The sequence below is a fragment of the Cebus imitator genome, unplaced genomic scaffold, assembly GCF_001604975.1.
Source record: "Cebus imitator isolate Cc_AM_T3 unplaced genomic scaffold, Cebus_imitator-1.0 Scaffold265, whole genome shotgun sequence".
In the NCBI taxonomy this organism is placed as follows: domain Eukaryota; kingdom Metazoa; phylum Chordata; class Mammalia; order Primates; family Cebidae; genus Cebus; species Cebus imitator.
This window is the reverse complement of record NW_016107580.1, coordinates 1007310-1023918: the sequence shown is the minus strand read 5'-3', so window position 1 is coordinate 1023918 and position 16609 is coordinate 1007310. Positions and strand designations below refer to the sequence as shown.

The 16609-nt window shown below is 37.3% G+C and overlaps 2 protein-coding genes and 1 non-coding gene across 3 annotated transcripts in view; 1 reads left to right on the top strand and 2 right to left on the bottom strand.

The window, feature by feature from the left end:
* Positions 1 to 16609, bottom strand: part of SBF2 (SET binding factor 2) — a 489013-nt gene that overhangs the window by 49031 nt on the left and 423373 nt on the right. Inside the window, exons 24-28 of the mRNA XM_037728439.1 lie at positions 14373 to 14549; positions 11251 to 11449; positions 4371 to 4567; positions 1876 to 2016; positions 737 to 832 (exon numbers count right to left, since the gene is read on the bottom strand). Coding sequence (XP_037584367.1) covers positions 737 to 832; positions 1876 to 2016; positions 4371 to 4567; positions 11251 to 11449; positions 14373 to 14549 — 810 coding nt within the window. The remainder of the gene's footprint in view (positions 1 to 736; positions 833 to 1875; positions 2017 to 4370; positions 4568 to 11250; positions 11450 to 14372; positions 14550 to 16609) is intronic.
* LOC108283762 (40S ribosomal protein S24-like) lies at positions 7675 to 8203 on the top strand. Its single transcript, XM_037728421.1, has one exon. The coding sequence runs from the start codon at positions 7710 to 7712 to the stop codon at positions 8100 to 8102; it is 393 nt and encodes a 130-aa protein (XP_037584349.1). The 5' UTR covers positions 7675 to 7709; the 3' UTR covers positions 8103 to 8203.
* On the bottom strand, positions 15558 to 15619 carry LOC119467199. The gene has a single exon (XR_005195730.1). It is a non-coding gene; the product is annotated as a U7 small nuclear RNA (small nuclear RNA).

Below are 16609 nucleotides of genomic sequence, written 5' to 3'. Positions count from 1 at the left end.
CTGGGCGTGGTGGCATGTGCCTGTAATGCCAGCTACTCAGGAGGCTGAGGCAGGAGAATTGCTTGAACCCAGGACGCAGAGTTTGGGGTGAGATCAGATCGTGCCACTGTACTCCAGCCTGGGTGACAGAGCAAGACTCCACATAAAAAAAAAAAAAAAAATCTGGTCTGTAATTTCCTCTGCAAGGTGAAACAATCTCAAATAAACTTCCAGAGAACAAAGTGGATGACCTTGGGAGCTTAAAAGAACAAAAACTCAGCCTTTCTCTATTTCTTCATGCCAGCAGCTACCTGGATATCACGATGTCACATCCTCCAAACCAGTGTTTCAGAGGACAGTAGCAAAAATAAAAGGTCCTGGAGTTCCTTGGGTCTGGAATCACTTCTCCTGAACTATCTATACTTCTGTGATTGATCGATCTTTCTGACCTGCAAATCTGAAGTATCATGGAATAATACTCCCAGGGCTGACACATCATTTAGACATGCTCTCCTTACCTCCTAATGCTCCCAAACTTATCAATGTATATGACATCAGCAATTATTATACTTCTTGTCCCACGAGACTAAGCTCATCTGTCATCATGCTAGTAATAAGTTTGACCATTCATTCAGAAGAGGGTAATCAACAACAATTTGAACCATAATTAGTTGATTTAAAATATCAGCTATCTAGAAAAATGTTTTCTGCTTTTAAGCTTGCATCAGTGCTCAGTTATAAAATCAATCTTACTAACCTCCTCGGGCAAAGCTATTGGATGGGTTTACATCCAAATGTCCTGGCACTACCTGCTTAAGCACAGTGGACATTCTTGAAGTCCTCCTTTCAGTCCCTAAAGTCAGCCAAAAAGAAGAACAAAAACCACGTTGTTTGGGTTAACATTACTCAAATGACAAAAAGTTATCTTCATGTGTAGCATGTTTAATTGCTGCCAAACACTGTACTTTTATGTACCAAAAGCTTTATTAGAGATAACAAGGCAATGTTGTTATTAATCAGAGATAACATAACACACATTTGCAAGATTATAGAGTTAGGTTTGGCAAGTGCAATCAGAATTTAATGATAAATGGAGCAAGGCATGCATGGTGTTACTTTACAAGAAAAGCCACTTTCTGCTTATGTTGAGCTAATTCAAATAGCTGATTAAGCCAAAGAGACCAACTTCTCAAGTCACATGCTCCTGTGTCTAACACATTGGGGTTACCTCTACATGAACCCTTTGGGGTTCCATCACATGATAACTGAAACAGAATATTAGTACAAGTCTTAATGGCTTCATCCAAATCCAGTGAAAACAAACTGTACTGAAAATTTTAATAGGCTTCAGAAATTTTGCGAATTTCAAGCTTATACATGATGATTTTAATAAATACACATTTAACAAACATGTTCAACTTACATATTTCACATCATAATATTTTAAAGTCTGTGAAAGACAACTATGGGGAAAAAAGAGTGACTTTATTTAAATTCCCCACATCTTCTCTCATTACACTTTTAAAAAGGAAATAACTGGGCTGGGTGTGGTGGCTCACACCTTTAATCCCAATACTTTGGGGGGCTGAGTGGGAAGACTGCTTGAACCCAGGAGTTTGAGACCAGACTGGGCAACATAGTGAGATCCCATCTCTAAAAAATAAAAAAAGAAATAACTGAATCTCTAAATTTAGTTACTATTTACCAGACATTCATAGTGGCATATTTCTAAGTAAAAACAGCTAAACTTATAACCCTTTAGGGTAAAACTTTTAAGTCTCAAGTCTTGGTGAAGGTACAGTATAACAAATAACAAATAACGGAACAAATAACCCTAGGGATAGAACTGACCTTTCATTAGCAGGTGTCAAGAAGAGAAGCATTATCAAATCTTACCTGGAGACAGAGCAAGGGCTGGCCTGACAGTAAGAGTGTTGTTGCCTCTGAGTTTCTGATGGACAGAAACAGCATTCAGTAAGGCTTGCAAGTATTTCTCTTGTTCTATGCTACTGGAAGATTCTAAAGAGGAGGTAGGAGCTATAAAAGGAAAACATATTGAATAAAATAAATTGTCTCTGTGTTAAAAAGTATCTATCCTATCTATCTAGCTGTCTATCTAGCTATATATGCTTATTTTTCTCTATACAGTCTTCAAGTTACCACACCCAAATAGAGAACCAGCCCCACTTAAATTGCCAGTCTATCAAATGGCTAATCCTCCACTGTAATGCTGGTTTTACTGTACCGACTTCTTGATTGCCATTATCCTTCCAGAAAGAGCCCAGGTCTGGAAAACAGCACAGGGCTATCCTTCCAAGCATAGGTTAGGCTTGGAAGCACAGGGCACAGCTTCTCACTGTCCAAGCAACTCCAAATGAAGACTCACAAACAACAACATCTCCTCGATGACATCCCCCAACCATCCTGACCAGGTTATTGTTTGAGAGTGGGTTCCCTTGAAATCCCAGAATGGGTAGAGGTGAGAACTTTCCAATACCACTAACTTTATTTCAATTCTGCCACACAGACCCACAGGGGACATGAGCCTATAAGGATGTGTAGAGGGAAGAGTGGAAGAAGATGGGGAGAAGACAGGAGCAACTACTGCCAGATTCCCTGGGCCTTCTAAAAAAGGAGCAAAAAGTATACACAGATGGAAACAATTGTGAGAGCAATTCTGGGTTGATGGGCATATGAGCCTGGTTTGCCTCAAACAAAACAGAATCACTGAAATCAGCCCAGATGCTTTAAAGGTTCATAGGGATGGACTCACTAAAAGGACAATGGATATTTATAAAATTTCTTACAAACTGAATAGAAAATAATTAGTATTATTGTATTTTATCAACTTTAATATGTCATCAATTCTAAGATGCAGTTATTTTATTGCCTAACAATAAAAATTGCCTATCAATAAAAAAGTTGCCATTTAAACTATGACACTATTCTTTCTGATCACATGAATTTTAAGATGCATTGCAATTTCAAAGATATTAGTTGTGGGCAAATATGTGAATTGAATATGAAATATAATAAAAATTTAGATTAAAAAATCAGCAACCAGTGGAATAAGTATCAATTTTTTTGCAACTAAAAGCTCAGCGATGCTTATTGGTGTTCCTAAAATGATTCACTAATTTTACATAACTTACATATTTTATTATTATTTCACTTATTTGAGACAGGGTCTCATTCTTTCACTCAGGCTGGAGTGCAGTGGCATGATCATGACTCAATACAGCCTTTACATCATGGGCTCAAGTGATCCTCCCACCTCAGCTTCCTGAATAGCTAGGACTACAGGAGTGCGCCACCATGCCCAGTTAATTTTTGTATTTTTCTGTAGAGATGGGGTTTTGCCACGTTGCCAAGGCTGGTCTCGAACTCCTGGGCTTAAGTGATCCTCCCACCTTGGCCTTACAAGTAGCTGGGACTACAGGCATTAGCCATTGCACCTGGCCTCTTAAGTTCTAACATACCCACCAAGTGGCTTGGGAGCACACAGGGTTTCAGAGGAGAAACAGTAAAAAGCCAATTGCCTTCAATTACACCAATAGTGAGACTCCAAGGCAGTTGGAATACTACAGCATTATGTATGTGCTGCCCTCAGTCAACCTAATGATCAAAGACATTGGCTGACTTTCAAAAAGTACATGGTTCTAGCTAAACCACAGATTCTGAGTTTACCACATTTCCAAAGGTGAAAGAATGCAGCCATCCCTAAACTGGATCTGACATCTTGGTGGCCCACTGTTTAATTTTTTTTTGAGCATCTATTATGAGGCAGAAATGATGAGAAAGGTCAGCAAAAATAGCTCCTGAGTTTAAGACCTCAGACATGGTATTCACAAATATCCTCAGAAAATGGGACAGCTGTACTTATTATTTTGCCAGCTTCCTAAAAACCTATTTGCTTGAAAGTTCCTGAAGTGGCATTTGGGGTCTTTGCTGCCTTGTGTGTGCATATGACTTGTAAAAATGAGGATGTATATTTCAGATTACATGGCACAGAATCTCTTCTTGCCTCTGAAGCTGTTAAATGTATTTGGATGCTTCCCAAGAGAAAGAAAAAAGATTTGTGTAATCTAGTCTCCATCTGTGGATACTCTGGTTTGCTGGAACGAAAATTGCCTAGAACCAAACTTTATTATATTCATTTCTATTAAAATCCAAGTACAGACCAGACATATTAAGATGTCAAATTTAATGTGGGGCCTCACACTACCAAATATAGTTCTTGTTTAAGCTGTACATGTTGTATGTAGCAAAGTCGAAAAGTTTGTGTGTGGGACAAGACTTGATGAAAAGGCACCATTCCCAGATGTTACTTCCTTTATTTTTAGTAATAGCCTTAAGTGAACGGGTGGTAACTGCTGTAGAGAGATGCTTACCGGCCTGAGGGGAGTTCTGAGATTTGAAAAGACCAACAACTCCCTTCCCATGGAATCCTCCAGATCGGAGGAGCAGAGTACCACTTCTTGAGTTCTTCCAACATACAACAGGCAGGCGATTGTGTCGATAGCAGCGGGCTACTCTCGGTAAACTACTGTCCTGTACAGCTTGAGGTACGACTAAAAGGCCAGGATAGCTTCAGAGACACAGAAGGGAGAACGGAATGATTGGGGGAAGGAACAGAGGGGAAGAGAAGGGAAAGAAATGAGAGAAGAGGGAGAAAGAATATAAGAATATGAATATTAATATCATAGTAATTTTCTAAGATTCAGAAACATATTAGTTGAAGGATAAGATATTTATTTATTTTTAAATTTTATTTTTATTTTCGTAGTGACAGGGTCTCATTTTGTTGCCCAGGCTGGTCTCAAACTCCTGGGCTCAAGTGATCCTCCTGCCTCAGCCTCCCAAAGTGCTGGGATTCTGGGCATGAGCCATTGTGCCTGGCCAACATATGTCAAATACGGAACTGTTTCAACTCCTGAATTCTTCAGGGATTGAGAAGAAAATCCCTAGATGGTGAAAATAGCTAACTCATCCACTGATCTGTAGTCTTTTTTGAAGGGTTCCTTTCAGTGATATTGCAGACTTCTGCTGAATAAGCTTAGAAAATAAAAATACTATGTAGAATTATTTAAAAGTCCTCTGTTGAATTATTTCCCTTGCCTTACAATAAGATTAGCAGATTAATATCAACTTTATAAGAATGACAAGTCAAACTGTCAACAATTCATAGATCACTGAGATGACAGCAGAGGATAAAGCATGCCAATATTAGACCACCTGAGATGGTGAAAGGCCTAAAAACCAAAACCAAATTATTTTTGGCATGAGAACATATGTTCAAATATCAAATGAGTTTAATTAGTTAATAACACTACATCTTGATACTTATTTTAAAAGATTAGCTTATAAAGATACAGGATATGATGCTGGGAAAATAACATATAAAAGTACATATAGATTAATAAATGCAAGAAGATAGGCGGGCTTCAGAGTCATTTTTTTTTTTTTTTAGTTTACTTAGAAATATTACACTAAACAGATTTTAAATTTATAACCTCCTAACCACTAATCCTGTATCTTTTTTTTTTTGGTGGTTTTTAAATTTTGGTAAAATATACCTAATATAAAATTTACCATGCTATCCTTTTTTAAGCGTACAAACCAGTGGCATTTAGTACTTTCACAATGATGTGCAACTACCACTACTATCCAATTCCAGAACTTCTTTTCCCTTTTCTTGATAAGAACCAGAGCTGAGAAGAGGGAGAGGAAATCCAGTTTATGGTCACATAAATCATAACCTTCAGCTGCCTTACTGAACGCCAAATTAACTTTCCATACTTAACTAATGATACTTTGGAAGCATTCTGAAAGTCTAAGGCTTTGGTGTGCTAGGAAGTTGCGGCCTGAATTTTTCTAATACCACAAACTGATGAAAAGACCAAGCTACAGACGTAATTAATCACTCATGAAGACTGACAAGGCAGTTCCATAATTAGGACCCTCTATCTGCACTTGAATAACGGTTTTTCCCAACTTGCTTCCAGATACAATGTGTATTAGATAAGAGAGTAATGTTTAATGTCTCCAGGAGCTGCTTCAATCACTCCTTCCCTCCCTGCACCCTGTAGTGGCCCATCTCCTCATTCCACTGTGAATGAGCACCGCACACAGACCATGCTCTGTTACATGCAAGATCTATGGCTCTCTCCTGCTACCAGACAGGGGCTTTCATGACAGCTGGATAGCCCCTAGTGCTGGGGCAAATAGTGTTGAGCCTAAAGACCAAGAGAAGCGACTCTCAGTACCAGTCTCAATTTGTAATGAAAGATATCAATTGCCCTGCCACTCATTCTAACCTACTACTCAGAGCTTTCAGTTCTGGGCTCCACAGTTAACTCTCAAGAGTTAGACTAGGCTTCAGAAGCTTCTGTGGAAACTTTAATTCAGGCAGAATTCACATACAAATGCTCAAAACCTAGGTGATGTCACTACCACCTAGGTCAAGAAATGGACCACTACAAGCATCCAAGAACTTGTATTTCCTCCCAGTCACTATTATCCCCTCTTCCTTAAGGATTACCACTATCCTGCCTGGCATGGTGGCTTACACCTGTAATCCCAGCATGCTGGGAGGCCAAGCTGGGAGGATTGCTAGAGCCTACGAGTTTGAGACCAGCCTGGGCAACACAGTGGGACCTCTTCTCTACATACATACATACATAAAAGAAGAAGAAAACCAGCCAGGTTTGGCGGCATGTGCCTAGTCCAAGCTACTCGGGAAGCTGAGGTGGAAGGATCACCTGAGCCAGGGAGGCTGAGGCTCCAGTAAGTTGAAATTGTATCACTGCACTCTGGCCTGGGAGACAGACCAAGACCTTGTCTTAAAAAAAAAAAAAAATTACTACTATCTTGACTGCTAACAATGTGGGTGAGTTTTGCTTCTTTTTGAATTCTATATAAAGGGAATAAACAGAATTTATTCTTTCATGTTTGGCTTCTTTTGCTCAATATTATGCTTATGAGATCCATCATGTTATTGTACTGACATGTAGTTTGTTCATTTTCATTACTGTATAGTATTTCACTGTGTGAGTATAATGCCATTTATTTATCTATTCTTTTGTTGATTTTGAGTAGTTTCTAGTTTTTTATTATTAATAATCTTGCCATGAACATTTTTGTAAATGTCTTTTGGAGCACATATATATTTCTGCTAGAAATTCTACTCCACATAAGAGGAGAATTTCTAGGTAATAGGTTATGAATATGTTTAGTAGATGTTTAAATGTTTAGACACCACTAGACAACTTTCCAAAGTCATTTAACGAATTTAAAGTCCTACTAGGAACGAATAAGAATCCACTTGCTCAGTGTCCTTCCTAGCACTTTGTACTGCTGGTCTATTTTAAATAGCAATCATTTTGGAAGGTATATAGTAGTTTCATTGAAACTTAAATGTTTATTTATCTGAAGACTAATAAGCATCTTTTCAGAATTTTTTTCTCCCAAGATATCCTCTTTTGCGAAATGCCTGCTAAAGTCTCCTGCCGTTTTTCATTGCCTTTTTACTCTCTTGATGGTATCTCCTGATGTACAGAAGTTCTATATTTATCAATTAACAACCAACCTATCGTTTTATTGTTGTAACCTTTCACATATAGTTCTATAGGCCAATGGGAATTAGCTTTTGTAAATGGTATAAGGTAGGTGTCAAGATTAATTTTTTCCAGCTCTTTTCCTCTCCGGCTGTGTAAGGATAGGCCGCCATCATGAACGACTCAGTAACTATCCGCACTAGAAAGTTCATGACCAACCGACTGCTTCAGAGGAAACAAATGGTCATTGATGTCCTTCACCCTGGGAAGGCAACAGTGCCTAAGACAGAAATTTGGGAAAAACTAGCCAAAATGTACAAGACCACACCGGATGTCATCTTTGTATTTGGATTCAGAACTCAATTTGGTGGTGGCAAGACAACTGGCTTTGGCATGATTTATGATTCCCTGGATTATGCAAAGAAAAATGAACCCAAACATAGACTTGCAAGACATGGCCTGTATGAGAAGAAAAAGACCTCAAGAAAGCAACGAAAGGAACGAAACAACAGAATGAAGAAAGTCAGGGGGACTGCAAAGGCCAATGTTGGCGCTGGCAAAAAGTGAGCTGGAGATTGGATCACAGCCGAAGGAGTAAAGGTGCTGCAGTGATGTTATCTATGGCCATTGTGGATTTTTCACAAGCAGCTTAATAAACTAAAAACTTTCGTGTGAAAAAAAAAAAAGATTAATTTTTCCCAGCATCCTTTATTGAAAAAACAGCTTATATGTGCTGCTCTTAAGTGTTACTTTTATCTTAAATCAAGTGTCCACATGTTGGGCTGTTTCTGTTTAATATATTTCGTATTTTGCTCCATCGGTCTGTTTGTCCATCCTTGTGTCAATCCTATACTGTCAATTACTGTATCTTTACAAAAAGTCTTGACATCCTACAGTATTATTCTGTAAGACTATCTTGACTACTCCTTGCCTTCTGCATATTTAGGTAACTTTTAGAATTATCCTTTCAATTTCCATTAATATTTTGCTGAGATTGGAACTTTGTTGATTCTATAAAACAAATACAGGAAAATTCAGTTTTAGAATATTCAATATTCTCATCTAAGAACTTGAAATATGTACTTATTTAGCTCTTTGATGATCTTCAATACTGTTTTAAGTATTCCATGTAGATATCTTACACAGGTTATTAAATTCATTCCTAAGTAATGTTTTTTAGTGCTACTGTAAATAGTAGAAATAGTACCAAAATAGCATCAGTTTTTGAAAATTTCATTTTGTAACAACTTTTTTAGCATATATGACTAATTATTGTAAATGACCTTGTACCAGTGACCTTATAAAACCCACTTAATAATTTTAAAAGTTTATCTGTAGATTCCTTCAGATTTTCTACATGTGCATTTTGGTCATCTGTGAGTAATGGCAGTTTTATTTCTTTCTTTTCAATCTTTATACCTTTGTTTACTTTTTTAGCCTCTTTGCACTGCCTAAGACCTATAGTACAACACTGAATAGAAATGGTGATAATGGGCATCCTTGTCTGGATTTCAGAGAAAAAGGTTTTAATATTTTATTTATTTTTAAAATAAGTAATTTCTTATGTAGAATTTTTAAGACAGAAGATTAAGGAGTCACTAACTGTTCCACTGTAGACTTCTCTGAGGCCTTTGGGGTGCTACTTGTGGGGAACTCATTCTTACTCTATTTTGCTGAGAGCTTTTTTCTAAAAATCATAAATGTGACAAAGAATACAGAACTTATAGAAATACAAATTTAAAAATAAAACTCAAAAGTATATTTTGCATTTGCAAAAATGCTTTTCTTTATATAATGAAGTTCTTTTTAATTCTGTTAATGTGGTAAATTACACTGACTGATTTTCAGATGTCAGGCCAGTACTCTATTCCTGTAATAAGCTCCACTTGGTCTTAATAAACTGCCGTGTGAAAAATAAATCTTTTGTCATTATGAACCATCCTTCCTTATTGCTTTTAAAGTCTACTTTGATATTCATATAGTGACAACAACTTTTTTTAAAAGTAGTTTTGCATGGTATATTTTATTTTTTCCATCCTTTCACTTTCTGCCTTTTTGTATACTTATATTTTAGATATGCCCCTTAAAAGCAGCAGAAAGCTTTTCTCTCTCTTTTTTTCTTTTTTTGGGACGAAGTTTCGCTCTGTTGCCAGGCTAGACTGCAGTGGCATGACCTCGGCTCACTGCAACCTCTGCCTCCTGGGTTCAAGCAATTCTCCTGCCTCAGCCTCCCGAGTAGCTGGGACTACAGGTGCCTGCCACCATGCTCGGCGAAAGCAAACTCTATCCTCTTTCTTTGGAGCATTTAGTCAAAAATTAATGCAATTATGGATATATTTGAATTTAAATCTACCATCTTACCACTTGTTGTTTATTCCATTTGTTCTGTGTCCCCTTTTTTTCTTTCTTGCCTTCTTTTGGATTATTTTTTATTATTCCATTTCCTTCCTTCTCATAACTTAATAGATACATATTACTTTTTACCACCATAAATGCTTTATAACAAGTGTTCTATTAAGTCATCTATTAAAATTTTATTTTACTTCTGACAGATTGGAATGATAAATGAGTCTGTTTTCTCAATGGCTGGCATAATTTTGATAGCAAACTTCCCAAACAGCAGGACATAACACCCCAACAACATAACTTATCTTCAGAGAAAATGTAGTTAGAATGACAGAGAATTCCAGAAAAATTACTGCATAGTCAAAGTCGCAGTTTTTCAGCACTTCATGCAAAATGTTTATTTGGCCACAATCTCTAACTATATTCCCAACTTGTTTCTCAAGTTTCACATTAGTATTTGTAAACTTAAATTGTCATTTAAAATGTCGTATCTATCTTTAATGGCAACAGGGTTGAAAACAACAGTAGCATGAAGAGAACTTTCTAAAATATGTACAAAGCTTACATTTACAAAGTGCTTTCAGAGCTGTTTAATTAAAATAAGAATTTATAAATGCAAAGAAAACAACTTACCTGGAGATGAAAATGACTAAACTTATGGATGGTGAAAATGTAGTTTTAGAAAATATATATTTACATACAGTAAAGCATGGAATAGGGCTCAACATATTTGAAAAATAGTGAGAGATGACAAGAACAGAAAAAAAGTGTCTCTTCATTTACATCCTTTAAGTAATATTTCCTTGGAAATATTCTAATTAGACCATATAAGAAAGCCTTGCCTACACCTGGGTCAGCAAATTATAGCCTATGGGCCAAAACTGGCCATGCCCACTCATTTTCTTACTGTCTGTGGCTGCTTTTGTGGCACAGCTGAAGAGCAGCAACAAGAGACTATGGCTCACAAACTGAAAACATTTACCGACTGACCCTTTATAGAAAGAGTTTGTGGCTCCCCAGCCTACAAAAGACTTTCACGTCTTCTATCGGCCTGGGTAAATCCTATTCTTACTTCAAATTATCTTTAGTCATGCTAGAAAAGAAGCAAAATGGGAAGAGAAAGGCAAGAGAAATTCATAAAGGGAGCAAGTATTTTTTACCTTTCACCTTTTCACCTACTAGAGGTACTTTTCAGTAAGGTAATTGTTCTGAGAATGCCAGTGAGATGCTTGCTCATATCCTAGAGACCTTGTTCTTATTTTCAGGCATTTTTATCTATCTCTGGGCTATGGATGCAAATGGCCTATTAAAGATTCAAATGAGAAGAAAGGAAAGAAGACCTCTCTTTGGGGTTCACAGACATACTTACCTCCGGCAGAGTGAATACATCCTGTTAGAGGCAGTAATTCGAAAATACTCTGGTCTTGAACGGGAAGAGCTGCCACTAATGGTTCCTAAACCTAAACGCTGATAGTCTCTGAAACAAGCTTTTTCTACCAACTGTTCCATTGTAGACTTCTCTGAGGCCTTCAGGGTGGTACTTGTGGGGAGCTCACTCTCATCTGAAACTGGGATGATAGAGACAGATATTGAAGAAACGATTAGCTCAAAGCAAAGGATTAAAAACTTCCTTTTGGGCTGGGTGCGGTGACTCACGCCTGTAATCCCAGAGCTATGGGATGCCGAGGCGGTCGGATCATGAGATTAGGAGTTCAAGATCAGCCTGGCCAACATGGTAAAATGCTGTCTCTACTAAAAATACAAAAGATTAGCCGGGTGTGGTAGCATGCCCCTGTAATTCCAGCTACTCGGGAGGCTGAGGCAGGAGAATTGCTTGAACCCAGGAGGTGGAGGTTGCAATAAGCCAAGACCGCACCACTGCACTCCAGCCTGGGCAACAGAGCGAGACTCCGTCTCAAAACAACAACAACAACAACAAGAAACTTCCTTTTGAAGAAGACCCACTAAGACAGGTTTACATTAGGATGACAAATATTATGTATATCACAAATTAAATCATGTAACTTCTGTGAGGAATCACACTTAAATAAACATAAATGAAACTGTAATGCATAGTCAATAAATAAAATAACACTAATTCAACTAAAAATGCCAGGAAAATAATACCATTTAAATAATTTCTAAAAACAATACTTTTCAGACCATAAACTTTTATTAGAAATTTCTGGATTAACCAGAAGTTAACTAGAGGAAAAAAGAACCTATTTCCTCAGAGAGGGATAAATAAGTTATACATGTATTTTTCCTGGAAATATTGTTGTTAGAGGATGTGGTATACATGGGAAACCCCCTTGCAGTTTTGCAATCACAGGTTACAAATGAGAAGAAAGGAAAGAAGACATCTCTTTGGAACCCTTTATGATTTTAGATGGGAAGAATTTACTCAATAATCAAGTATTTTAGGGATGCTTTTTTTTTTAGGGAGGCTTTTTTTTTAAAGGACATTCCTAATTGGTACTGCATGTTCTAACTGAAAAAAAAATTTCATGTTAAAAACTGTCCTAATTTACTTCCCTATTTATTTTGAAAGTAAGAGACATCAAATCATGCTGTCAAAGTTTTTGAAAATTACTCATATACTCTTATGCCCTAAGTGGATGCAAATAAATAAATAAATAAAAGGAGAAAAAAAAAAGAAAATTACTCAAAGTACTAATGTGCAGGCAAAGATATGGCCTTCTTTCATTAAAATATATTTTTAAAAAGCAAAAAATCAACAGCCAAGTGTCTCAATTTGTGAACTTCAATTTGTGTTTCAATTTGTGAATTTCACAATACAGTATAATCAGATATCAATTTTATGTGTTGGCCTTTTATTTTTAGAGGAGCAAAGAACATTATATAATTTGGTCTTTTAGTAGAATAATTGTCATAGAATAACAGGTTTTGTTCCATGAAATAATAAAAAAATTGAGTTAAAGGAGTCAATAGTGATGGGTAGCAATAATATTTTTATGGTTTGACATGACTGTGAAAAGACCAGGGTTTCAACAAATGCTTACTTCAGTAACGCAACAGTGGGTATTTTCTTTGCCCCAAGCTTTAGTATGTACATTCTCACCCAGGGCATGCATACACATATACAAAATCACATAGGTTCTTTTCTTTCTTTTTTTGAGACAGTCTCGTTCTCTCACCCAGGCTGGAGTGCAGTGGTACAATCTTGGCTCACTACAACCTTCTCTTCCCAGGTTCAAGCAATTCTCATGCCTCAGCCTCCTCAGCAGCTGGGACTACAGGTGCTCACCACCACACCTGGCTAATTTTTTGTATTTTTAGTAGAGAAAGGGTTTTGCCATGTTGGCCAGGTTAGTCTTGACCTCCTGGCCTCAAGTGATCTGCCTGCCTCAGCCTCCCAAAGTGCTGGGCTTACAGGCATTAGCCACTGTACCCAGCCCACATAGGTTCTTTATCCCAGCAACTGAAATGGAGACCTGTTAGCCAGTGCTCTCTCTAAAGATGAGGTTTCCTTCTTTCTTTCTTTTTTTGGAGACGGAGTTTTGCTCTTGTTGCCCAGGCTGGAGTGCAATGGCATGATCTTGGCTCACCATAACCTCCACCTCCCATGTTCAAATGATTCTCCTGCCTCAGCCTCCCAAGTAGCTGGGATTACAGACATGTGCCACCATGCCTGGCTGATTTTTTGTATTTTCAGTAGAGGTTGGGTTTTTCCATGTTGGTCAGGCTGGTCTCAAACTCCCGACCTCAGGTGATCTGCCGGCCTCAGCCTCCCAAAGTGCTGAGATTACAGGCATAAGCCACCAGGTCCAGCAAGGTTTCTTTCTTAACATGTTGTTCTTAGCAGTAGTTCTTGAATAACTACTGGTGACTGACTCTAAGATCATGAGGCGGGGAAAAAAAAGTGTCATGGCATTTTGCCTCCCATCAGCTTTATAGTGCTGATTTCATAGTGTATTTGATACTGAGGTAAGAATGGGAAACAGTTTGCATTAACTTTCTTCCTCTATTTTCCCCACTGAGAAGTATTTTAGCTGTTCTTTCAAATATTTAGCGAGTATTTTTTCTTCTAAGTATTCCTTCATCTTGGGTCCTCCATTTTGATTAAGAGAACCAACAATGTTCTTACCAAAAACTGTAATCTTCAGCTTGAAATGTTCAATGTCCTTATGTTAAATTCTTGTTCTAGAAGAATAAGATAGAGGGGACTACCCTACATGGAAATTTCCTTGGCAGTGAGGTTTCCTTCTTTCTTCTTTTAATGAGACCCACATAAACTGGCCAATTAGCTATACGGATTTAGTAAAGAAGTACAATTTAACAAAATGTTACCTGAACAATAGAATACTGGGAAAATAATTTTTCCCCAGTTCTAAGAAGCTGGTAAGTGCTTCTGTCTTCTCATGAGATCTAGGTTTTTGTGAATCAAGATTTAAGTGCAACTACATCTTACTGTCTTATTCATATAAGAAATAAAATTGAATAATGAAGGAAATTCGAGTTCTCACATACCAGATACATCATCATCTTCATTCCATCCAGGACGATTTGCTCTTTCTTCCACAATTGTCCCTGTTTTCTTCTTCAGTAAATATTGTCGTCCAATTGTCATTTTCCCTGCCCTTTTGGCACCTTTCACAATCGTTTTTGAGAAGGTGCTACAAGTCATAAAACCAAGGAGAAAGTCAACTTAATATAAAAGCACTACTTGTATTGTTGACACCTACTTAGCTCAAATTGTTTTTTCTCCTTTCCCACAGCCACTACTGGTCCAGACTTTTGTTAAGCCTCTCCTTCTTTAGGTTACTTTTAATATGGCAGTAGACGAATTTCCTGTAAGATACCATTGTCATCAGGATACTGTTTTAGGCAAAACGTGCAGAAAAATGTAAAGTGACACACAAACTATTTATCACCCCAAATTTAAACTCCTTGGTTTGGCTTTTTGGTCAAGCCTCCCCTGAACCCAGTCTGGTTATCCCCATGCCACTGTCCCCACCACAGCTCCCACAAAGCATGCTTGCAGGAGTCCTCTGACATGGAAAGCCAGCCTGCGCCCTTCTCTACTCACTCAAACTCTCTTTCTACCAACTCACAGGCCTTTCTCTGAGATCATATGACCTTTATAGTTGGCAACACATTTGCTTATTTCTTAACTGTTTTAAGTGTGTATATGCGATGTCCTCCCTCTAATTAGCTGTAAACCTTCTGAAGCCTAGAAAAATAATATAATTCCCCTTTTTTAAGGGGAGAAAAGTAAGAAATCAGAAATTTGTGTATACTTTTGAGAATCAGTTTTAATGAAAGGGAAACTAGGTTGTAAATCACTTGGACCTAAAAGTACGTTATTAATTCAATTTACCCCTTCTTGCTGATGGAAAATATAGGCAATCCAGAGAATTAAACAGAGAACCTATCTCCTGACTAATCAGATGGGGGTAAAGATTCTGAAGACTGTTCTTGATTATGTTCTTCTCTATGACAAAGAACTCTGTTGGTGTTTTCTTGCCATTCAGTAAAAAGTGGTAAGGCTTCTTTTATTGTCAAATAGTTTCACCAGACTCTGTCTTTAGTTGTCTGTAATGTAAACCTGAAGGTTATAAAACAAGTTTGAGACAACTGCTGGGAATCATAAAATACTGATATTTCCTAAATTAAACCTACTGTAAATCACTTGTGTAGCTTTTATTTTTATTAGTGGGCTTTCTAGCAAAAACTGGAAAGCCTGCTAGACAAATTCTAAAAGAGCTGTAACAATAGGTGTAACTTAAGCTCAATGGAATTTTTGAAATTTTTTTCCCAGCTAAAGCTGTATCTTTTGTTTCATATACATAGGCAACTCTTAAAATTTTTAAATTGCTGTATCTCTGTTGCAGCTGATACAACAGGCTTGATGCACGTATATATTTCTAAAACAAATATAAATATATGTGTTTCTGATAGTTTCTAAATGTAAAATACCACACAAAGCTTTGTTTTTTCCATTCAAGGCTGGGATAACAAACATCAGAGGCTCCTCTGTGACCCTATGGTGCTAACACAAGATGCTTGGCCCACTGCTATAAATCCCTAGGAATCTGCTCATGCTTCAGCACCCCATATCTCAATATTTCTGGTCTCCCTCGCTTACCAGGTAATATAGGTGGCTAGCTGCGCAACTGAGAAATGATATACTGTCTGGAACCTCAAATCTTCTATAATCCCCAATCTACCCTACTTTCAGGCAAAGAAAAGACCTCTTTTCCAAAGTCTGCAAACTTCTCCCTAGTATTATAATCTGTATTGGCAGATGCCCAAATTCTACATGGTTAACAGTGAATGAACTTTTACCCCTTATATTTTATCACTAATGGAAGATAATTTAAAACGATTGTTATTTGTAATAACTGAAGTTTAAAACTTTCAACATAAATTTCTAAAAACTTTAATTAGAAAATAAGGGTTCATACTAAAGAAATATGACAACTAAATGCAATGTGTGATCCTGGATTAGATCCTGGACCAGGAATAAAAAAGTACCTAAAAAGGATCATTAACACAAAGTGAATACAGGCTCCGGTTAGATAAGAGTTTTATATTAATTAAATTTTCTGGTTTTGATTACTGTACTGAGCTTATACAAGACAATGTCAGGCAAAGGGAGGGAATGCCTTAGGACAAATAGCTAATGCATGCGGGGCTTAAAACCTAGATGACAGGTTGATGGGTGCAGCAAACTACCATGGCACATGTATACCTATGTAACAAAC